We start from the raw sequence: 17,791 nt of genomic DNA, 5'->3' as shown, positions 1-17,791 counted from the left end.
ACAAATCTGTCAATCAGGATAGAATTCAAAGATATTACATTGGCCTCTAAGGCAGTGCTGGTACCTGGAGAACTGTAACCCAATAAAAGTCACCACCTTCAGCAAAGGAGTAAACAAAGAAAAATGTTTTTAAAAACCACACCCATACCTTTCCACATGCTCTACAATGATGCCGCCTCCAGGTAAGTGTAAAGTCACATGTGCAGATCATACACATGGTAGCACGAGGATCAGGGATCCATATGGGTGCCTTAGTGCCCAACGGTGTATTTAGTTCTAGTTTATCTGGTTCTTCCTAGAGGAAAAAGAAGTTCAAAATAGCACAGAAACTATAGAACAACAAAACAATCCACATTGCTTGCATTAAGTAGCAACAAATTCAGATGGAACAACAAGTACTTTTTCCCCTCCTTTTAAAACTACCAATGTACTGGGATGAAGTACCAAATGGAAACCAGGTGCTTCCTCAACCACAGAATGAAGGGAAATCAGAGGACGACACAATCTAAGGTGTTCTTGCACAATTCTGAGTAGCTGGCTCAAGAATCAGAGGTCCAGGAGCACCTTACTGGATTTCAGCTATAAACCAGACAGCTCCACTATACCTGCCTTGGCCAGAAGGTAAGTTTGCTCCAGTATACATTAGATGTCTATATCACTGCAATTGAGGCAGGGGCAGGAAAGAAAAGAAAGGATTAAGTCTCAGTTCTCAGAGGCTCTTCCATGGGTTGAAATTCAATAATTAGGGAAAATTATTTCTTATGAATTATATCACACCAAGGATCCCAAAATAGTCCCCTATATTTGATACACTCACTCAAAGGGAGAACATTAAAGTATGAGATGGCAGAGAGTTGAAGGTATTAGGGCACAAACTCTAGTTCTACTAGTTCCAATGCCCTTATGACATTCTGAAAGATTCAAGAGAACTGGGATTTCCGACATAATTACTAAGGAATCCTCTGTCTTTTTCCCAGCGTAGCTCAATAAAGACTAGGACTATATTTAAAAAAACTCAACCTCACATCTAGTTGAAGAAACTAAGTATGTTACCACCTAGACAGTTGCACAAAACAGTTGACCACGCCATTTCCTTAAATTGTCCCACAATTACCTAGAACTACATACAGCACAGAAACAGGCCCTTCGGTTCAAATGCCGGTGTCTATGCTTCACACGAGCCTCCTCCCACTCTATTTACTTGGTCTCACCCGATCAACATATCCTTCTATTCCTTTCTCCCTCATATACTTATCTAGCTTCCCCTTAAATGCATCTATGCTAGTCGCCTCAACCACTCCATGTGGTAGCGAGTTCCACATTCTCACTCTGAGTAAAGATGTTTCTCCTGAATTCCTTATTGGATTTATTAGTGACTATCTCATATTTATGGCCCCTAGTTTTGGACTCCCGTCTGAAGTGGAAACATCTTCTCTACGTCTACTCTATCGAACCCTTCAATAATTTTAAAGGCCTCTATCAGGTCACCTCTCAGTCTTTTTTTTAAAAAAGAGCCCCAATCTGTTCAATGCAGCACGGATTACTGCTTCTGCATCTGCACTGAAGCACTGCGCATATTAGAAGAGGTAATCCACGAAGCATTGTGGGGTGATTTAAACTGCCCTCGGGAAACCATGGGAATGTGGACCCGAAACACTGGCCAGCTGCATGAAAAGTAGATGGTTGGCAATTATGTATAGGTCAGACAGCTGGCTGACCAAAAAAAATTAACATGCAAATCATAAATGCTTTGTTAGTTAACGACAACCAAATGCAAAGCTACGCAATACTGAGCAACATTAGAGACGTACATAAGCTTGCTAGTGTTTAAAATAATAATATTGTTCAGATGCAATTATAGCAGTACAACAAAGTACAAGCATTTTGGCCTCACAATTAACCTCAACATCTTCCTCTGACAGAAAAGTTACCCTACCTGTTCTTTATTTTCCTGTACGGTGCCTGAAAAGGATTACGCACCTTCTCTTTCTATCCTGATTCCTCTATCATCGGGAATGAAGGGCAGCGAAGAATCTAAAATTCTACTCAGGTGTGCTCAATACACTCTTAACCATGGCTTGGTGGTAGCACTCTCGCTACTGAGCCACAAGGTTGTGGGTTCAAGCAACACTCCAGGACTTAGGAACATAGGAACAGCCCCTCAAGTGTGCTCAGCCATTCAATCTAATCCTGCTTGATCTGCACCTCAACACCTTTGATCCATTTCCCTTGATACCCTGACCTAACAAAAATCTATCAATCTCAGTCTTGAAAATGTCAATTGACCCAGCATTCACAGTCTTTTGGGGGAAAGAGTTCCAGATTTCCACTACTTTTTGCATGAAAAAGTACTTCCTGATTTCACTTCTAATTGGCCTAGCTCTAATTTTAAGGTTGTGCTTTCTTGTTCTGGATTCCTCCACCCGAGGAAATAGTTTCTCTGTATCTACTCAATTGAATCCCTTTGTCATTTTAAAAGACTCGATTAGATCACCCCTCAATCTTCTTAACTCAAGGGAATACAAGCCATGTTTATACAACCTGCACTCATAATTTAACCCTTTAAGCCCCGGTATCATTCTGATGAATCTGCGCTGCCACACGGAGTGGCTGAGGCGATTAGCACAGATGCACCAATACATCCATCCTGCAGTGCAGTGCCCAAAACTGAACATGGCACTCCAGATGGGGTCTGACCAAGTCATCATACAACTGAAGCATTGCTTCCTCCCTTTTGTATTTCAGCTGCCTTGAGAAAAAGGCCAACATTGCATTCGCCCTTTTGAATATTTTTGTACCTGTGCGCTAGCTTTTAGTGATGTGTGTACATGGACACCCAAGTCCCTTTGCTCCTCTATGGTTCCTAGTCTCTCCTTGTCCATTAAGAAAATTAGAATTTATCTTTCTTGGAACCAAAGTGGATGACCTCACACTTCTCCACGTTGAACTCCATCTGCCACAGTTCTGTCCACTCACTTAATCTGTCTATGTCCCTTTGTAACTTCCTGCTCCTATCTGCACAACTTATTGTGCCTCCTAACATAGTGCCATCTACAAACTTGGATATACAACTCTCTATTCCATTAAAATATATATATATATAAAATGATGAAAACCTGATGCCCCAGAAAAGATCCCTATGGAACACCACGTGCTACATCCTGCCTATCAGGGGATGGTCCCTTTACCTCTACTCTATTTCCCAACCAATTACCAATCACAAGGTCACCTCCAACTCCGCTTAACTTTTATTTTTGCTAATATTCTCTTGTGCCGAACCTGATCAAATACCATCTGGAAGTACATATAGAGCACCTAATCTAGGCTGATACTTCAGTGTAGTCCTGTCGGTTGCCATCTTTCGGATGAGATGTTAAACTAAGGCCTCGCCTGTCCTCAGGTGGACGCAAAAGATACCATGGCACTTTCTGAAGAGCAGGGGCGTTCTCCCAGTGTCCTGGTCAACATTTATCCCCCAACGAACATCATTAAAAAAGATTATCTAGTCGTTTATCTTGTTTTTTTTGGGCCTTGCTCTGCACAAATTGGCTGCCACATTTTCCTACATTATAACAGTTTAAACCCTTTACTTAACAGGACTCAGGAAAAAAAACAAAAGCAGCCATCACCCAGCCTGTATTATGTGACTCTCTCTTGGTTAAAATCAAACTAGACCTAACTTACTGAGGTCACAATGTACTAGTAAATGTGCATATGTGGGTTTCAGGCGAGGACAGGATAGGGCCCGTCTGCGATCCCTCCAGGTGAGGACAGGATAGGGCCCGTCTGCGATCCCTCCAGGTGAGGACAGGATAGGGCCCGTCTGCGATCCCTCCAGGTGAGGACAGGATAGGGCCCGTCTGCGATCCCTCCAGGTGAGGACAGGATAGGGCCCGTCTGCGATCCCTCCAGGTGAGGACAGGATAGGGCCCGTCTGCGATCCCTCCAGGTGAGGACAGGATAGGGCCCGTCTGCGATCCCTCCAGGTGAGGACAGGATAGGGCCCGTCTGCGATCCCTCCAGGTGAGGACAGGATAGGGCCCGTCTGCGATCCCTCCAGGTGAGGACAGGATAGGGCCCGTCTGCGATCCCTCCAGGTGAGGACAGGATAGGGCCAGTCTGCGATCCCTCCAGGTGAGGACAGGATAGGGCCCGTCTGCGATCCCTCCAGGTGAGGACAGGATAGGGCCAGTCTGCGATCCCTCCAGGTGAGGACAGGATAGGGCCCGTCTGCGATCCCTCCAGGTGAGGACAGGATAGGGCCCGTCTGCGATCCCTCCAGGTGAGGACAGGATAGGGCCCGTCTGCGATCCCTCCAGGTGAGGACAGGATAGGGCCCGTCTGCGATCCCTCCAGGTGAGGACAGGATAGGGCCCGTCTGCGATCCCTCCAGTTGGATAGTCTGCCAACCTCACCATTCAGATTCAAATAAAGGCTGGCCAATTGGTTGAGGAACCAGCAAAGAACCAGTACCCATGGAACTGTACCCCAGTAAGAATCAGAGCCTTTAAGCGATGGGAGGAAAGTTGCGCTGGTACATGTCAGTTCTCCATGTATCAAAAGGAGCTAAGAATCTGACTGCCCAAAGTCCTCCATCAGGTTTGATTGAATCTGATAAAACAGGGTGGCTGAAATAGATAGCATTCAAACATTTTAAGGGAAGGTTTGATGCATGGATGAGGGAGAAGGGAATAGAGGGATACGGCAGCAGGGTGGGAAGAGGAAATTAGAGTGGAAGGAGGCTTGTGTTTGGTATAAACACCGGCATAGACCAGTTGGGCCAATGGCCTGACTCTGCTGTAGATTCAATGTAATACATGTACTATGTAAAGACAGTCAAGTTAACTGCCAGTTCTCAATGCTGATTTTTTGAAAAGGATCTCATAGAATCGTAGAAAGGTTACAGCACGGAAGGAAGCCATTCGGCCCATCGAGTCCGTGCCGGCTCTATGCAAAAGCAGGGATCTGGAAGCTGAACTGAAATCATTAGTTAAGTTTAGTTTTTTTTTAAAAATCCCTAATTAAGTTTGATTGTTAAACAAAAGACAGCTCTGTAAACCATTTGAATTATAGTTATCACATTTCAAATAGTTCTTACTTGAAGTTCAGTTTCCACAGAGTTGTTGAAAAAAATAATCCATACTTGCACAAGCATTTTTAGTTTCGTTTTAGGTTTTTATATTGAAACGGTCCACTTTTCACAATCATTGATGTCACTGATGTCCAAAACCAGTGCAGTGTGTTTAATGGGCCAGAACTTCAAGGGAATTATTATTTTAACAACTGCCTTCTTATGCTATGAATTTATTTCCATCAGTGTCAAAAAAAGAAACTTGAATTTTACTTTTAAAATTTGAAGAATGTCTGCCTTAACTTCTGCACACAACAGATTTAGATGTTACTCCAACTGACCCCAGAAAAAGTCAACATTATTCAGTTAAATTAGATGTGCAAGGACTACAAATATATCGGACCGATAGGGGCAATAAGGAGCTATTATCCAACCCACACAGCTCTTTCACTTCTGATTGGTCAGCCATCATTTACTTCTGTTCATGACAGTGATGATTGACCAGTCAGAAATCAATCAGACAGGTCTATGCTCATGTTGCCCACGCCTCAACGTCTTCCACAGTTTTGAGGTTTGGAAATCATCTGAGGGCCCAGTATTACAAATTGGCTTTCCGAATACTTTTTCTTGTCGCCAACTGAAAAGTCATCTCCCATAGGCAAGCTGGCACTTCTTCTGAACTGAGACTGTATGTACAAAGTAATTTAGGATAACGTGCCCAGGGTGAACAATGATCGACTTAGGATTTCCACTATGCACCTATTTCACTTCAGAAGGCAATCAATCATGCCAGACACTTTCATAGCAAATTAAGCTAACAGACAGATTTAATCACCGAAAGAGTAATTTACAGCAGCAAGCAGTAACAGCAAGTTGTTGAAGTCAGTCTAAACAATAACTTTGAACCAGTTCTTGAAAGGATTGAACAGACAAGCCAATCAGCAGAGTTCAATTTGAAGATTTCTTTGCAGATCTTTCAAACAAATGATACTTTTTGGAAAGGGAGTAGCTGCCTGATCCCTACCAGTTACACCTGGAATTATATAGATGACTTTCCAACGGAGTTGCATTTTACCTCCACACTGGATGCAGCTATGCCAAAACCATAACCAAATGTTACATTAAAAATGTCCAACTTTTATAACCATAAAACCCTTTGAAATAGTGTTGCCTTTGAGAATTCAATCTGCATAACAGTGGCAATAGTTATTCAATTCTCATTACATTCACCACGTACAAACACAGAGCCTAAACACGGCAAGATGTGTTTTCTAAGAATTGCAAATCGACATTGTCTGCAGTACAGACTGTAGATGCATTCCAACAAAACCCAGTTCAAAACAAGTGGTTTTCCTGATCAGACAAAATGGATGTCACTTGTTCTCAACAACTTTTTAAATCAAAATATTAGTGTAAACAAACTCTGTTTTATCACAAGAGTTTCTATAAGCCACCTTGCAAAAATGTTGCCTTAATGAATGCAGAGCTTCCAGTTTCAGCCTGGTGTTTTGGAAGGATCTATTTTAAAATGAAGAAATACTGTAAGGAAATGACACAGTGTCCCATTTTTGCTGCACTCTGTTTTATATGTTCACTGAAATAGGCTTTATACAAGAGTTATTTCATACCATCATACCTCAAGACTTTTACTTGCAGTGAATGTTATCCTTTTTTTTGAATAGTCCTCAATGGCCTTGGAAATGGCTTCTAACCATTCATCTCTTTCTGCTGCTGAACTGTATATTGAAGAGTCAAAGTGAGGAATTAGTATGGACAAAGATACAACACATTAAGTGAAACAGACAGTAATATCGGATTAGGGCAACCTAATAATGACAACTGACCTGATGTGTGTTACTAGCATTTTCTGTTTTTGTTTCAACCTAATGCTTTGACACCTTGGTGATTGGCTTACTTCTGTTAGATTCCAATGCTTTGTGTGATCGGTTTCACAGGTCCCATTGGATGTTGGGAGGGAAAAGGCTACATCCCTAATTACTCAGATGTAGCTTGAATTGGAGCTGTGAAGTACCCCAATCTCTGTTTACTGATTTTTCCCAAATTAAGATTCAAAGTGCTACCTTGTTCAGATATATAATTAAAATTAATTCTGTTCAAGATTTGTAATTGTAAAATGCACAAATCAGTTCCGTTACTAAAATTTTAATACATGGAAGAGGCCATAAATACAACAGGCAAAATTAATTAACTAAAAATGCTGTTTTATTGCTACACTGAGAACATTCAAACTGAAGTTTTATTACAAGGGGTAGGAATGTTCAGGGGGAGTACTTTTTCTTCAAAGTACTTCCTCTTTTTATAGAAGAAAATATACATACCCAACATATAACATTATAACAAAAAATTTAATTTTTTTTGGCAACATGGAGGCCCTCGTGACATCAGCACCAGGATTGTCCTCCTGTGTTCCAGAAACAGCAACCAGCAGGGGGCTCAATTTCACAGCAGCCCAGCACCTGCCCTAGAATCTCCTGAGCCCAAGAAACCACATATCTTAACTGTTTGGTATGATGCTGTTTCAGACACACAGGGATTCTCCCCATTACTTAAATTACTGGAGTGACTGTCAGGAAGTGAGCCCCTATTCAAGGCACTTCTAACTGGCAATAAATTGACATTTTAGTATATATATGTGTGTATGTGTATATATATATATATATATATTCTGCTATAAAAGGCAGAACTTTTTCATCAAAAAGCACTGCCTCCAGACTTTCCTTCCCCTTCAATAGTTCCTGCACTATTTTCACTTCCAGACATAGCACAGTCTAATGTCAATCATGCCACTATCGTCAGTAATGAAAACAATTGTATCTTAGTTTCCTGCTGCGAGATATCAGAGCACAGCAGACATCCTGATGTGAGCAACTACAAGGTTAGTTGTAAAGGACTGTATTGAAAAAAAAACTGCCTCAGGAAGGATAGAGGAAACAAATCAGCCTATTGACATCAGGGGCAATCTGTGCCAAAATTTCAACATTACTTTGAACAGTTAAGGTTAGAGTTGAGTTACTGTGCATCTGGTTAATTTCATCATGTACATGCATAAGTTGCATGCAATGCTAGATATATAGATTCAAAGCCAAAATAACCAAAGGGCCACTCAACCTTTCTATAGCTAGAATTTTTTTAAAAAAACTTTCTCCCAAGCTGGCTACGGAGGTAACAAGTGAAGTGCAGCTACAGGCAAAACAAAAACACAACACAGGGGCAAATCACAAGCAAATGCTCAGGCAAGTTCCAATAGCAGAACAGTCAATTTGCATGCTTATCTTCAGAATACTCTCTTGATTCTCCTAGTGGTCAGTTTAGAATATTATTCATGGAGGCCTATGAGTAGGTTGCCTGCTTGCCCTATCAGCAGGGGGAAAAGAACAAAAACAAAAATAAACTCAACACTCTTAATTTCAAAAAAAGTGCTTGGGGTTTCATTAGCACTGCAACTGATCTACTGAAGAGTACACAATGGACTTTTCATCAGTGTGCCTATTATCCATGTTATCTGCAAGAACTTAGCAAGAGTCAGGATTGCCAGCACCTTTTCTTTCCTTTCAAGATGTCCAGATCAAGAATTCACCAACAACTATCCTCCTGCCGACAAGATAAGCTGGCTAAATTAGCAATTTACAGCTCCCCCATGTACATGCTTGCCAGTTCAGTCACCTGATCTGCCATAGACCTGAGTCCACCAAAAAAGTTCCCCACCCCTAATAACCACAATGCACTCTCCCCCCACCCCACCAAAGGCACAGAAGTGAACGTAATAGCATTATGGGCTTGTGTCCAGTAATCTTGTCATCTGCTCTACTGAGATCTGTGCTGTGAAGATTGCCAATGGGATTGCTGGAGGTGAGCGCTTCTTAACGGCCATGGTTGGTGTTGGAGGAGTGTTTTTGCTTGGTTCTCAGATTTGTGGCAGATTTTTAAAAAAATTCGTTCATGGGATGTGGGCGTCGCTGGCGGGGCCAGAATTTATTGCCCATCCCTATTTGCCCTTGAGAAGGTGGTGGTGAGCCACCTTTTTGAACCGCTGCAGTCCGTGTGGTGAAGGTTCTCCCACAGTGCTGTTAGGAAGGAAGTTTCAGGATTTTGACCCAGCGATGATGAAGGAATGACGATATATTTCCAAGTCGGGATGGTGTGTGACTTGGAGGGGATCGTGCAGGAGGTTTTAATCTCATGTGCCTGCTGCTCTTGTCCTTCAAGGTGATAAAGGTCATGAGTTTGGGAGGTGCTGTCGAAGAAGCATTGGCGAGTTGCTGTAGTGCATCTCGTGAATGTACACACTGCAGCCACGGTGCGCTGGTGGTGGAGGGAGTAAATGTTTAGGGGGGTGGATGGGCTGCCAATCAAGCGGGCTGCTTTGTCCTAGATGGTGTCGAACTTCTTGAGTGTTGTTGGAGCTGCACTCATCCAGGCAAGTGGAGAGTATTCCATCACACTCCTGACTTGTGCCTTGTAGATGGTGGAAAGGCTTTGGGGAGTCAGGAGGTGAGTCACTCGCTGGAGAATACCCAGCCTCTGACCTGCTCTTGTAGCCACAGTATTTATGTGGCTGGTCCAGTTAAGTTTCTGGTCAATGGTGACCCCCAGGATGTTGATGGTGGGGGATTCGGCGATGTCGTTGAATGTCAAGGGGAGGTGGTTAGATTCTCTCTTGTTGGAGATGGTCATTGCCTGGCACGAATGTTACTTGCCACTTATCTGCTCAAGCCTGGATGTTGTCCAGGTCTTGCTGCATGTGGGCACGGACTGCTTCATTATCTGAGGGGTTGCGAATGGAACTGAACACTTTGCAATCATCAGTGAAATCCCCATTTCTGACCTTATGATGGAGGGAAGGTCATTGATGAAGCAGCTGAAGATGGTTGGGTCTAGGACACTGCCCTGAGGAACTCCTGCAGCAATGTCCTGGGACTGAGATGATTGGCCTCCAACAACCACTACCATCTTCCTTTGTGCTAGGTATGACTCCAGCCACTGGAGAATTTTCGCCCGATTCCCCTTGACTTCAATTTTACTAGGGCTCCTGGTGCCACACTCGGTCAAATGCTGCCTTGATGTCAAGGGCAGTTACTTTCACATCACCTCTGGAATTCAGCTCTTTTGTCCACGTTTGGACCAAGGCTGTAATGAGGTCTGGAGCTGAGTGGTCCTGGCGGAACCCAAACTGAGCATTGGTGAGCAGGTTATTGGTGAGTAAGTGCCGCTTGATAGCACTGTCGACGGCACCTTCCATCAGTTTGCTGATGACTGAGTGTAGACTGATGGGGCGGTAATTGGGTAACTGCAGATTGGGTAACTGCAGTGCCAACAGTTGCTAGGAAGAACTGTGTGCTGGAAGATTAGCTGATGGATCAGTTGTTGCACTGCCAGCTAATCTTGATGGCAGGAGCAATGAAGACAAGTCAGTGTCAGCTGTGGCTCAGTTGGTAGCACTCTCACCTCAAAGTCAGAAGGTTGTGGGTTCAAGTCCCATTCCAGATACTTGAGCACAAAATCTAGGGTGATACTCCAGTGCAATACGGAGAGCTTGCTGCAATGTCGGAGGTGTCATCTTTCCGATGAGACCTTAAACCGAGGCCCTGTCTTCCCTCTCAAGTGGAAATAAAAGATCCCTTGGTACTATTCGAAGAGCAGGGGAGTTTGCCCCGGTGCCCTGGCCAATATTCATCCCTCAACCAACTCACTAAAACAAATTATTTGGTCATTATCACTTTGCTGTTCGTGGGAACTTGCTGTGCACAAATTGGTTGCTGCGTTTCCTACATTACAACAGTGACTACACTTCAAAAGCCCTTTGGGACGTCCTGAGGTCGTGAAAGGCACTATAAAAATGCAAGGCTTACTTTCAAGTGATGCTGGTGAGGACTGAAGTAGGCAGGTGGAGTGAGGTGCAGCATTTAAAAGGCATCACAGAAATCAGTAGTATAACATGGGGACTCTATTATCTGCCAATTTCCAATACCTGCCTGGGGCTCTCCTTCATTATGATGGATAGTCAAGGTTCCAATGTAGTAAAAGTTGGGTTTGTGTCCACAATTCCACAAATTAATTTCCTGATCTGGGACACATCTAGGAGGCAACAATAGGAGGGCAGGAGGTAGTGAGTGATGATCAGAGGAGTCACCCCAGGTCACTCCTGCATACCTTCATGCAGTCAGATAAAGAATGGTAATAACGAAGGACAAGGAATAAGTCTCCTGATTCTCCTTGTTAATAAGAAATAATGCAATAGCCAGACAGAAGATAAAGAGGTTTATAACAAAAACTGGAAAAAGATTGTGTAATTATCACTCTACCCTTTAAGCTAGAGTTTACGTGGTAGTTAACCATAAATTGTTAGGGGATTTTTTTCCCCCCCCATACCACTACTGCTCCCATCTCAGCAGCAGTGATATGGAAAAAGAAATCCCCTAACACAGGGAGAGAGCAGCACAGACACAGGGAAGGAGAGAAGAGATAGAAGAGTGCATACACCGAGAAAACTACACATACAAAGAGACACACAAACAAACACATACAAAGCTAGATTTTAAAAAAAGCATTAACAAAAAGCACAGACACAACAGGGGCAGCAGCAGAAATTCAAGAGGGGAAACTAGGAATGGATAAGAAATTGACAGTCAAGTAAGCAGCAGGTACTTGTTAGGAGAGTGATGCTAGAGTGAGGAAAAAGAACTGAGTGAAATGCCCCAGGGATTGACATTTGATTCCCCAATGTTTCTAATTTGCATTAATGGCCTTGATTCAGAAGCTGCCAAAGATCTACAAAATTAATTGGATAAAATATGTAAATGGCTGGAGCAGAGGCAGATAAAACTCAATACGGATAAGTCGAAACTACTGCATATAGGGAAGAAAAAAGGCAACATATGTACCCCAATGATTTTGAAATAGCTATGGGTGATATTGAAAGGGACCTAAAAGTTTTAGTACACTTGGCACTTATATTTCAAATCATTGCAGAATGACGAGTAAAGGAAATAGAATGCTGAACTGTACAGCTAAATCAATAAAGTTCAAGTCATAGAATGGTGTGCCAAAACCACACAGTACTCTGGTCATACTGCACCTTGAGTACTGTGCTCAGTCTTGGCCTTCAAGACACAGAGGAGGCATTCAATCCCTGCAGGCTGTTTAGAGATAGAGCCTTGAGGACGATCCCTGGCATCAGATGACTCAGTTATGAGGAAAGATTGGAGAAACTTAAGCTTTTCAGCCTTGAAAGCTGGTGACTAAGAGTGGACCTCGTTGCAGTGCATAAGATAGTAAATGTTACAGAAAAGATAAATCAGAAAAACTATAAGCTAAACCATTACTGTAGGAGAAGATGATACAGGTTTAGATTGGCAAAAGGCAAATTTAGAATTGATGTCAGGAAATTCTTTACACAAAATGTGATCAATACATGGAAATGACTTGTGGGCTGTGCAATAGAAGCAAAAACCCTGGAAACATTTTTAAAAACATAGTTGAATGCTGTGAACAAGTACTTTTTGGATAAGTCACTGGCCATCATAATCTGTATTTAATTTGTGACAGAATATGAGAGAGAGAGAGAGAAAATAGGCTTGTCACAGGAACAGGACCTGTGCAAGAGCAGGCTTAAAAAATATATAAAATTGGAAACAGAACTTTCAGCATTCCCCCAACAAAGTTAGTTACCCAATAGAATCAAGAGGTAGGTAAAGGGGTACAGGGAATGGAGTTTTTACAATGTGTGCAGGACTCCTTTCTTACCCAGTATGTAAAAAGCCCAAGAGAGGAAGCACTGCTGGATCTAGTAATGGGAAATGAACCAGAACAGATAGGAGAAGTAAGCGTTTGTGAACATCTAGGTAACAGAGATCACAACATAATAAGGATAAGATAAAGATTGAGTCGGACATAAGAAAGACAAAGACCAAAGTCATAAATTGGAAAAAAGCTGATTTTAAGGGAATGAGAATGAAACAAGGGAAAATAAACTGGAAAAATTTACTGGCAAACAAAGAAATAGAATAGCAGTGAGAAACATTCAAAACGGTGATTAAGAAAGTCCAGGAGAAATATATCCCACTAAAAAACAAGAACAAAACTAGCCAGTAATGATACACCATGGATGAATAAAGAAATAAGGGCAAAATTGAAACTAAAGAAAAAGGCATACACTAAGTACATAGACAACAAAGGAGGATGACAAAAGGTTAGGAAAGAAATAAAAAAAACAATTGGGAAGGCAAAGAGAAACTACGAAACTAAATTATCAAGGACTATAAAAAGAAATAGTAAAGTATTCTACAGACACATAAATAACAAAAGAACAATCAGGATACGGCTACTAAGGGATACACATGATAAACTCACAGGTAATGACAGCGAAATGACAGAAATATTAAATAATTACTTCGCCTCAGTATTTACTAGGGAGACTAACACGGTGGGCATGACATGAGCAGAAGTGATTAAAAAAAGATATAAAGACATTTGAGATAAAAGGGGGGAGGTAACTGATAAACTAATCAAACTTGGAGAGGATAAAACCCCTGGTTCGGAAGAATTGCATCTGCGCATATTAAAAGACATTAGGGAAGAGCTAGCAGAAGCACTATTCACGTGTATGTAAAAATTCATTAGAAAAGGGAATAGTGCCAGAGGGCTGGTGGACAGCTAACGTGATTCCTAGATTTAAAAAGGGAGATAGAACCAGTCCAGGGAACTATAGAGCAATTAGCTTAACATCGGCGGTAGGAAAGATAATGGAATATTCACTCAAAGATGTAATAGAAAAACATCTAGAAACTGAAAATATAATAAAGAACAGTCAGCCCGGAATTGTTGAATTCTTTGAAGAAGTAACAGAAAGGGTAGACAAGGGTAATGCAGTAGATGTAATATACTTGGATTTTCAAAAGGCCTTCGATAAGGTAGTGCATGGTAGACTGATGACTAAGGTTAGAGCATGTGGAATCAGGGGTCAAGTAGCAGAATGGATAGCAAGCTGGCCACAAAACAGAAAACAGAGAGTAGACGTTAAAGGTAGTTACTCAGACTGGCAAAAGGTGGAAAGTGGTGTTCCACAAGGATTGGTGCTGGGACCACTGTTGTTCACTATTTACATAAACAATTTGAACTAGGGAATCAGGAGTATAATTTCAAAATTTGTGGATGACACCAAATTGGGGGGTATAGTTAATACTGAGGAGGATTGTGACAAAATACAGGAAGACATTAATAAACTTGCAGAATGGTGTGTAATTAGCAAATGAATTTCAATTTAAGTGTGAGGTGGTATATTTTGGTAGGAAGAATGAGGCCACATACTCCTTGGAAAATAATAGTATAATGGGGTAGAGGAGCTGAGGGATCTGGGGGTACAGATTATCAAATCACTGAAAGTAGCAACGCAGGTTAATAAGACCAGAGTAACAGCAAACAAAGCACCGGGGTTCATTTCTAGAGGGATAGAATTGACAAGCAGAGAAGTTATGTTAAACTTGTGCAGAACCTTTGTTAGGCCACACCTGGAGTCCTGTGAACAGTTCAGGTCTCCATATTATAAAAGGATATAAAGGCACTGGAGAAGGTGCAAAAAAAAATTTACTAGGATGATACCAGAACTGTGAGGTTATACTATCAGGAAAGATTGAACATGCTGGGGTTCTTTTCTCTAGAAAAAAGACTGCGAGGTGACCTGATAGAGGTCTTTAAGATTATGAAAGATGTAGAGAAGATGTTTCCACTTGCGGCGGAGACAAGAGCTTCAGGTCATAAATATAAGATAGTCATTAATAAATCCAATAGGGAATTTAGGAGAAACTTCTTTACCCAGAGAGTGGTTAGAATGTGGAACTCGCTACCACAAGGAGTAGTTGAGGCGACTAGCATGGATGCATTGAAGGGGAAGCTAAATAAATACACAAGGGAGAAAGGAGTAGAAGTATATGCTGATGGGGTTAGATGGAGGCTCGTGTGCAGCTTAAACACCGGCATGGCCCGGTTGGGCCGAATGGTCTGTTTCTGTGCTGTACATTCTATGTAAGAATCAGTTGCAGAAATTATCTACAAAGTTAATGAGCAACCACTGATCTCCCAGCAACCACAATGCACCAATCTTATTTCCCCAGCTCCCACCACCTATTCTAGCTGTGCCATCACCCCTGCTTTTATCCAATAATGCTGTTTAACTATAAACAGCCATCTCAATACCAGTTATATATTTGAGTATAGGAACATAGGAACTGCTGAATGAAGAAAGATCAAGGTCCACCTAATTCGCCTTCTACCATCCTGGTAGCCGCATAATACAATGATAATGGAGAATATGCCAAATTTATGTAATCGCTTCTCATAATCCAATTACTCCAGCCCCTCAATCTTTCTGGTCGCTCTTTTCTGTATCCTTTCAATAGCTACAATATCCTTTTTGTATTGTGGTGACCAGTATTGTACACAGTATTCGAAGTGCGGACACACCAATGATTTATAAAGTGGCGGGATCACCTCAATATTTCAGCTCAATACTGACCTTTTAATAGATCCCAATATCTGATTTGCTTCACAGCCACTGAGCATTGTTGTGATCGGTCCATTTTATTGTCTATCAGGTCGCCCAGATCTCTTTCATTTTCCTTGCACATTATTTTCTTTCCATTTAAATAATAGTCCTGTCCTGATATACTGCACCAAGGGTTGCAATATTAATCTTAGTGGTACTGTATCAATTTGATTTAGAGCTGGCTGATGAGGTATTACCTTGCTGACAGAATGAATGACCGTTCCACACTTTCTATGTTCAGTTCATTCTGGTAGGCTTCTTGAGATGGCTTACTGACCTATAGGATAAACAACACATTTCACACATTCAAACTACAAATTTAAAAAAAAGGTCAAATCATATTTGCATTTTGTCTGTAAAATTACATTTAATTGAATTAAGGATGCAACTGCATTCTATAGTTACCCATCAAATTGTTCCCAACTGTCTGGTAAACACTGGTTCAGCTAGAGCATCAAACAACTAGACAACAGGAAATTATATCGAAAATAGTTGTTACAGCTTTTCAATGGCTGCAGTCGGGGTCAGCTTCAAGCACTGCCTGGTGCTTGTGTCTTTAGTTTCATCTGTCCTTAGATGTACCACCAGTTAATGTGGAAAATGTGCAACTCATATTTACAGTAGGTTCAGCACAGAGTAGTGAATATTGATGCAGTAATATTTGTTCAACAACACTACTTGGCCAAGGAAACTGCGTGGAGACAATTGTGTTCTTGTGCAAAAAAACAGATTGCCTAACTGATAGGCTACATAAGTCAATTTACCCTTCAAAGCCCAAGAGATGACTTAATACAAATCATTTAATATGCATGTAGCTTCACTCATTTCTAGTTAACATACATCTGGATTCACCAAGAACACCCATTTCCCCTGTTTCAATATACTCAATAGAATGGCATAGGAAGTTATAGATTGCCCACTCTGATACCATTTCTTTGTACCTTCAAACATTCCTCCTTTGCTTAAACTTTAACAACTGTATTTCTGAATAGATCACAGTGGGCTTCCAAACTAGCAATAGTAACTGTGGGCCTGCCGTACAGAATTACTGTAGCTCGTGACTTTCTTTACTTGCTGCGACGAAATTACTAAATTACAGTTTATTTCTCAATGGAGTCACGATGACTCTCCCAATACCTGTTGTTTAAGAAGGCTACAAACATAGAATCAATGAAACACCCAGTTTATCCCACTAGTTCCTCAATTGTATATTTTCATAATAGTGGGAAAGCAAATAAGCATCTTGTACAAATTAAACTTGTTGTCGCAGTTACAGTGTTTACTATACTAACTCAACAACTTAATCCATAAAGAATGATGAGGAGGAAAAAAAAATCACTTACCTTCATACCTGCTAGTGAGAGCATGTTGTTAAGTTTGTACGTTCCAGATTGTACTGGTGTAGTATACAGTAACACATCATTTAGCTACAAAGGAAAACAAATACTAAATGAGAATTCAAAGCAATAATTCAGGATCAAGTCGTAAAACACAAATGTTTTTCTTAGAGCGAGCTCCTAAACCAGACAGTTCAGCATGATGGAACAAGATCCTATGCCATAGGTCTGTGCCAATAATGTATCATGCGATAAGCTCCTGAACTCACCAATGGAAGCATTGACTACAGGCCAGATAATTCCATACATGATTGTTAAGGGAAAAATAAATGAAGAATGACGCCCTGTGCTCTTGCTTAGCATGTCTTGGCAGCTAGCTCAAAAATGGTATTAGAAACCACCTGGAACAGGTTACTAAATTTCACTGAGGTCCAGCGTGCAAGAATGGTTAAAGTTGTAACTAAAAAGGCCAGTCATTTTACTGCTGGCTTCTGCTTGCTTAATAACTTGGCCTCTCCCCAAGGGAGACTTGAAGCAGACAATTTTGAGAAATTTCCCTGAGCAAAAGTACTCAGCATCTAATTGACCTCAAGATCTGCCTATTTAGAGCAGTTCCAGTACACGAGTGCATTTTGTGGTCTTAAAGGTACAGGCTATTATAAACACAGTTCTACATTGGCAAATATCACGACCGTGCTTCAGACTTCCTGCAAGAAATGCCATGAGAGATCAACTAGTAAGGTTAAGTACATAAAATTTTGAACAAATTGAATTAGCTCATTTTATACAGTTTCTCTAGTTTACAGACATCTCAATTCAAGC

The 17,791-nt window shown here is 41.4% G+C and overlaps 1 protein-coding gene across 3 annotated transcripts in view; it reads right to left on the bottom strand.

The window, feature by feature from the left end:
* Positions 1 to 17,791, bottom strand: part of fgd6 (FYVE, RhoGEF and PH domain containing 6) — a 108,545-nt gene that overhangs the window by 20,674 nt on the left and 70,080 nt on the right. For 2 of the 3 annotated variants that reach the window (XM_068004637.1, XM_068004639.1), the window contains 4 exons: positions 16,976 to 17,059; positions 15,830 to 15,909; positions 6,708 to 6,807; positions 149 to 295 (listed from right to left, as the gene is read on the bottom strand). In XM_068004637.1, the coding sequence (XP_067860738.1) occupies positions 149 to 295; positions 6,708 to 6,807; positions 15,830 to 15,909; positions 16,976 to 17,059 (411 nt within the window). Of the gene's footprint in view, positions 1 to 148; positions 296 to 6,707; positions 6,808 to 15,829; positions 15,910 to 16,975; positions 17,060 to 17,791 lie in introns of those variants that run through there. The other variant, XM_068004640.1, reaches the window with a different exon arrangement.

This window comes from Heptranchias perlo, chromosome 24, assembly GCF_035084215.1.
Source record: "Heptranchias perlo isolate sHepPer1 chromosome 24, sHepPer1.hap1, whole genome shotgun sequence".
In the NCBI taxonomy this organism is placed as follows: Eukaryota; Metazoa; Chordata; class Chondrichthyes; order Hexanchiformes; family Hexanchidae; genus Heptranchias; species Heptranchias perlo.
Note: the sequence above shows the minus strand (reverse complement) of the source record. Positions and strands in the feature narration are given on the sequence as shown.